Raw genomic sequence first — 7,264 nt, 5'->3', positions numbered from 1 at the left:
TTAAAGTTGTTACGTTTGACACTTGTATTCGCTAAGACATACGTGGAACACAAAAGCTTCTATTTGGACATTACGTATATAAGAACTGATCTATTTGTATTTCCTGTTCTAAATGTTGGTTCTTAATTGCTTCTACTCAATTAGATAACGTGAAAAGAGTTATGTTTATATGATGTATAAAGAATTTATATACAGTGGTACCTTGGGTTACAGACGCTTCAGGTTACAGACACTTCAGGTTACAGACTCCGCTAACCCAGAAATAGTACTTCAGATTAAGAACTTTACCTCAGGATGAGAACAGAAATCGCGTGACGGCAGCGGGAGGCCCCATTAGCTAAAGTGGTACCTCAGGTTAAGAACAGTTTCAGGTTAAGAACGGACCTCCAGAACGAATTAAGTTCTTAACCTGAGGCACCACTGTAGTTAAACATTTGCCATCATTACTCTAGCAACTTAGTCTCTGCAATGACACGTGATGTTAGGAAACAAGAAGCAAATAGCTGTCCAACCCAGGCCCTGGGTTCATGTGATAGGAAAGGCAGTAAATATAAATAAATAAAGGCAGGAAGGAAGTGTGTAACTCCTCATGTGAAAAAAATCTATTCTCTTTCCAGGAATCTGTCAATCTTGATGCAGTATAGTTTGCACTATTGCAACACTGAAAGAAAAGGAAATAGAAAGACTTTGTGAATAGCCTCTTCCCTTTAGATATCAGCCACCCAATGCACACACAAAAAGCAGCAACAGACATACTTCAGGCTCTTGGGATCTACGTTGTTGTTGTTGTTGTTGTTGTTGTTACATGCATACATAATTTTATTTGTGTGCCACCTTTCCATAGTTCAAAGCATGCTCAACATGAAAAACAAAAGTTGTCATAAACAGTAAGTCATAAACATTAAAAATTACACAACCAAGTTGGACAATCTCCACAAAAACCACAAGAAGATCTAAACTAAAGATACAGAAAACCAACAGCAACAACGTCCCTGCCAACAGCACTCTGGCCCAAGAGTCTGTTTAGCAACCTCAGTTTTTATAGGCCAGATGAGATTCACAAACTGGAGCCAGGATTGGAGTTATATGCTCAAACCGCCTTGCCCCAGTGAGCAACCGGGCAACCCAATTCCACACTAACTGAAGTTTCAGAGGCAGTTCCATGTATGTGTTGCACTAATCTAACCCAGAAGTTACAGATAACAGAAATTACGCTGTCCCTGCCCAAATAGGGGTGAAACTGGGCCACAAGCCTCAAGTGACAAAAGTGGATTTAGAAGCACAGTGGTACCTCGGTTTAAGAACAGTCCGGTTTAAGAATGATTTGGTTTACAAACTCCGCAAGAACGGAATCCAAACGCTGGAAGGGCACCACCTCATTCGGGAAAGCGCACCTTGGTTTAAGAACAGTTTTGGTTTAAGAACGGACTTCTGGAACGGATTAAGTTCGTAATCCAAGGTACCACTGTACTCCCAAGCTACATGTTATGTACTGAAGTTCTCACCCTGGGCCAGCAGGGGGATACTGTAGATAGTTTTTACTCAGGTCCACATATGCAAATAAGGGATCGAAAGTGACGTTCAGTGATTGGATAGTTACAGAAAGTTGTTACAGTTACGTTGTACTGGAGCTCTATATAAGCAGGCTGGCTGAACCCTTCAGTTCAGTTCTGTTCTGGCCTGTGAATAAACAAGAGCTGTTTGAAGAATCGCTGTGTCGTCTGATATGTTCACCCACAACTTAACACTACGTACCCACTGCTTCAGAGGGTGTGGAACCCCCTCAAAAATATATGTTGGTCCACACTGGACTGATCAGCCACTATAAATCCCTACATTTGTTTGATGCCCCACAAGTACTTAAGTTGCTGGCAAGCTTCCTTCCCTGGTTTTGCTGCATGGAGAGCGATTGTGCAAGTGTCTCTGGCGCCAACTGGCTGGTGTCCATTACTTCATTAACTAGGTCCATGGCTCCGCATCTTAATTATATGCTTCCTGAAAATGTAAGTGTTATCTGTGCTCTGGTAACTTCTGGGTTAGATTAGTGCAACACATACATGGGGCTGCCTCTGAAACCTTATTCCCCTCAACGGTTAACAAGAACCATTTTCATCTCACTTCATCCTGTCAAATTTATAAACAAGGCCGCCAGCACCTCTCTCCCAGGCTCGATTAAGATGTGGCAAATTTGCACAGGAAGGGTATTGATTTAAAAATGTAACTTTCCATCAGTGACAGAACTCCACTTTCCTCCTTTAAGAACATATTAAGATAGAGGGGTGTTTTAAAATAAAAGACACAGTGCTTGCCGTTTCAATCTAAGGAATACTAGGGTTTTGCCCCTGCTTTTCACTGCACTGTAGGTTTCAAATGGCCTAAACCAGATCAGAATCCGTTCTAAAGCCTTTGGACTAATTCCTTTTCACAAGAGGCTGCCTTACATTTCATTGTTTCAAAGCAAAACAAATATTCACAGCATCCAATAGTCTTTCTCTAGGTAAGTCAACTAGCTGTTTGTTTTTTAGTCTTTAAAACATGCTGCAATGCTGTTCATCACGGCTGCCTTTTTTGTTTTGGAACTGCTCCTATTTCCCCTTAAAGCTAGCAGAGGTAGGATAAAAACCAAAGTTTTAAGAAGGAGCTCCTGCCAAAAACACCTATTGATTTCTGTCAAACTCTTACAAATTCAATGTTGCTTGTGCGACTTGCTTTCCTCTCTCTATGTGTGTATGTGAGAGAAAGAGAGCACTCTAGTTTAAAAATAAACACAATTTCACACTTTGAAAGGGGTAGCATGGTGTCCTTTTCAATCTACTAATTTGTGTTCACACATTATTAACAAGTATGGCTTGTTTATCTGGGATACAAAACTACCACTGGTTTATTTCTATGTAAAGTCAAGCCTGGATTATACCCAGCCATGGCTTCAGTTCTTCAGTTTTGACTGACCCAAAGTCCCTTTGCTGATTAAAAGTTAAGCTACAGAAAGGAAAGGAAATAAATTACAAAGGAAACCTGTTTTCCCCCAGTTGTTCTTCACTTTAGACCATCAACAAACCTAGCTGTAACCCCAGGAATCTTGCAGTGCTGCAAACTAGACCTCTGTACGATTACATAAGACAATGGTAGTTTTGTATAATAACTTGTATAGAATTGCAAAACAGAATCTTCAATTGTCCAAGTCCTCTTGCCCCCCACAACACCCCCTTTTATTTGAGCATCTGAATTTTCCCCCAAGATACAGCTGGAAAAAATGGGGTGCTGACTGTATCCAAAATTCTCCGTTGTCTTAGTTTTATCGTTTAAGACACAAGGGACTCAATGGGATTCAGATAGGGATTCAGATAGGATCCCCTCCCATCATTAAAAATCCGGTGTTAATATTGATATTAATAGAAACATTTTACACAAAACATTCCGTTTCAAGTGTTAAAAGCATATGTTCGTGCCCATCATTCTTTCTTGGCAAGAATGACAGCACTGAAAGATTTTGTGGATACACAGAGTACAAATTGGTGTTTTAAGAAATATCTGTAGGTCCTTCTTAAAAGTCAAGAAGCGATGTCTCACGTTTAAGTATTTTGCATTCACTGAGCACACCAGTTCAGGTGGAAGTCCATGTTTGTCCAGAGTTAAACCCCATTTCCTCCAAAAAGAATGCCTGCTTCAGTGTGTTACACTAACCACAAATTTACTGGGTACGCAGTCTACAGTTCCCATCATGCCCGATCCTCTGGTGAGGAGCTGGAAGTCCAAACAGCATCTTCAGGTTCCTGCTTTAAACTATTAATATGACTGTAAACTTGCTTTCTCTGACTGTGTATAGAACACACAACATTGCCGCGTTCCTCAGTTCATGCTGTCAGCTTCCATGAAACGAGACAATACATAGCCGATCAAATGTGAGAAAACCACACAGGATGTATGTCTTCACATATGATTCAGCAGTTAAGACGACAGCTACATAATACAACTAGCATTCTGGGTCTACTCCTCAAAAACGCTCAAGACAATTTCTATTAGCTAGGGGCATTAAGCGGAACAGTACAGCAGAAAACTCCCGGCAGTAATAAAAAGAGTTGAATATGAAGGAATATGAGTGTAATCCAGCAGTCCAAGGCTGCACGCCTAACGTCACTTACCTGAGAGTAAACCCCACTGAATTCAACAGGAGTTAACTTCTGAGTAGACATGGATAGTGCTGCAAGATTTCAAACATGGGTGTCTAAAGTTAAAAAATTAGCCTGAACTATGGACTCATTCAACTGGATCCAATCTTGTGCTCAGAGGAAGGAGAGGAGAGGTGATCTTTGCCAATTCCTCCTGCAGATCATTGTGCCCCCCCCCAAAAAAAAGCTGTTATGGAGGACCAGGGAACCATCTGGAACAACACAAGAGGTAGTGCTGGGATCTGGAGGGAGGGGGAACTGGCAAAAATCCCCCCTCTTCCTCTAGTGAGGAACTTCTCCAGGATCCTGCCATGAACTGAAGAAACCCTTCATTTCCTAGGTCTCATATCTTTCAGCCTCCGTTCCCCACTGTGGAATGGCTTTTGTTGTTGTTTAGTCGTGTCCGACTCTTCGTGACCCCATGGACCAGAGCACGCCAGGCACTCCTGTCTTCCACTGCCTCCCGGAGTGAAATGGCTAGGGGCGAGTAAAAAGCTAAACATTATACAGCAGTCGGCAACTTTTCTGCAGGGCTATAAAATGCTGAATGCTTAGTACAGGCTGATGACTAATTTTCCAAGTCCAGCCAAATAATGAAAGCTCACCAAGACACAGTTACATAACAACATAACACTTCCATGGCGTTTTAAAAGCAGAGATAGAGGGTATAGATGAGATCTCTCATAGCTCTGTCCAAGGGCACATATGGGAATCGAGTAAATGATTCTTCTTTCCTTAGAGCAGAGACCTTTTTTTTGTTACTGTCAAAGTACCATGTGCATGGCGCTGCATAAAAAGTAATTAACACACAACAACATTTTCTGTTTTTTATTAATTCCAAAAGATTGCATACCAGATACACTGTTCCATATGCATGTACAGTTCATACTATTACATCCATTCTCCTTATGCTTCATATAGCTCACCAAACAAGTATAAAAAAAATGCTTTGATTAAAACAAGTGTTCCAAAAGCACACAAACCAATTCCAGTTTGCTAAAAAAAAAAAACCAACACAACAATCTCAAACGTCCCTTCCTTTCTTTCAGGATATTTAACCACGTGTCAACTTTGCAAATGGCCCAACTGCACTGGCTGCCAATTAGTTTCTGGGCTCAATTCAAAGGGCTGGTTTTGACCTATAAAGCCTTAAGCATCTCAGGACTGAAATACTGTATTTTTTCGCTTTATAAGACGCACCAGACCATAAGATGCACCTAGTTTTTGGAGGAGGAAAACAAGAAGAAAAATATTCTGAATCTCAGAAGCCAGAACAGCAAGAGGGATCGCTGCGCAGTGAAAGCAGCAATCCCTCTTGCTGTTCTGGCTTCTGGGATAGCTGCGCAGCCTGCATTCGCTCCATACGACGCACACACATTTCCCCTTACTTTTTAGGAGGGAAAAAGTGAGTCTTATAGAGCAAAAAACACGGTACCTAAAGGACTGCCTCTCCCCATAGGAACCTATCTGGACCCTGAGTTCATTTCTGAGGCTCTTCTTTGTGTGCCTTTGTGTCCAGAGGGTGGCAACATGAGAACAGGGCCTTCTCTGCAGTGGCTCCCTGTTTGTCGAATGCTCTCCCTGGGAAGGATTGCCTGATGCCTTCATTATACAGCTTTAAGGCACTAGGCAAAACGTTCGTCTTCAACCTGGCCTTCAGCTGATTAACTTCCTTTATCTGTTTAAATGTATTTGTGGGATGGGGTGGCTTTGCTTTCTTCTTCCCACAATAACGCTCTTACTCCCCTTTCCAGCTTTACCTCTCTGCATTCATTCCTCACCTCCTACCAAACTGTTGGCCAATCCGAAGGGCAGGAGAGCTCAGTTCAACTTTCTCTTTCCCGTAATTGTTTTGGTCTCCTATTCTGCCTCCTTCCCCTCTTTTAGTCTTGAAGTTTCATTTTCCCTTTGGTCTCTTTTTCTCCACTTTTAGCCTTTCCCCACCCCACCTTCACTGTCAAAATCCTGACCCAAACCTTTGGCCCTCCAGCGATCTTTTGAATCTCCTGGTCGGGACAGTAATTAAAAAGCAATTGCTTTCCAGCAATGAACGTAACACAAAAGCAGCCAAAACCGTTTCATTCACAGAATTGTAGAGTTGGAAGGGACTATGAGGCTCAACTAGCCCCTGCAATGTAGAAATTCCTTCCCAATGTGTGTGCAAAAGGCAAGTCACAAACACAATCGCACTTCTGGGTTGTGTCCAATTCACACCGACATATGCGGAAATGGTAAATAAAAGTGTTTCTGCTCAAATGCATTCCTGGTTTCTCAGGACGTTGGAGGGGAAATGCCTTCTCAGGCTAAGAGTTGTGTTTACCCGCAGCATTTTCTTGCCTACTCTTGAGTCAGCTCCCCTTGTTTTTGGAACTTGCCTTGAATCCAGACCCGATGGATCTTCACCTTCTTCTTCCTGTTCACTTGCAGACGTCGATCGAGCAGGTTCTGCACTTCGGTTAAGCCCGCCGAAGAGAAAATGCTGTGTATTTCATCTGTGTTTTGTAAAATAAATAGCCAAGTTACACTCATTTAAAACCGTGCAATAATAATAATAATAATAGATCTATGTAGGATGCTGCTATCAAAGTCATGGATTACAGCAGGAGTAAAATTGCACCCTCAGGATCTCCTGGCACTGCAGGATTTCCTTACGTTCCATGTCTTGTGTTGCAGCGGATTGACTTTTCGTTAATAATAATAACAATTTATTACTTATACCCCACCCATCTGGCTGGGTTTTCCCAGCCAGTCTGGGCGGCTCCCAACAGAATAATAATAATAATAATAATAATAATAATAATAATAATAATATGTGGGAAAATGATTGCTTGTACATGAGAGCATGAGCAAAGTTCTTATTGTTGCAGGGTGATTTCATAGCTAGAAGCATCCTTGGAGCATGAACAGCGCGTGAACAGCTCGTGCTGTCCTATATGATTGGCTAACGTAGCATGGCCTGATGCTCGCATAGTCTAGTGCGAATGTCCTTATCTGCTGGCTAGAACAAATTGCTTGGCTTGTATTTTGTATCTTTCTGATTTCACACAATAAAAGCTGTGCTGCATTAGCCCTAGGAGCAGCCATATTTCGGAACC

At 41.9% G+C, this 7,264-nt stretch overlaps 1 protein-coding gene across 1 annotated transcript in view; it reads right to left on the bottom strand.

Annotated features, from left to right (window-relative positions):
- Positions 1–6,064: 6,064 nt before the first annotated feature.
- The window catches only part of METTL8 (methyltransferase 8, tRNA N3-cytidine), a 46,239-nt gene continuing 45,039 nt past the window's right edge, over positions 6,065–7,264 (bottom strand). Inside the window, exon 9 of the mRNA XM_081182168.1 lies at positions 6,065–6,661. Within this exon, the coding sequence (XP_081038294.1) occupies positions 6,507–6,661 (155 nt within the window). The 3' untranslated portion in view covers positions 6,065–6,506. The remainder of the gene's footprint in view (positions 6,662–7,264) is intronic.

The sequence above is a fragment of the Podarcis bocagei genome (genome assembly GCF_964188305.1).
Source record: "Podarcis bocagei genome assembly, chromosome: 1".
NCBI classification, from domain to species: domain Eukaryota; kingdom Metazoa; phylum Chordata; class Lepidosauria; order Squamata; family Lacertidae; genus Podarcis; species Podarcis bocagei.
Note: the sequence above shows the minus strand (reverse complement) of the source record. Positions and strands in the feature narration are given on the sequence as shown.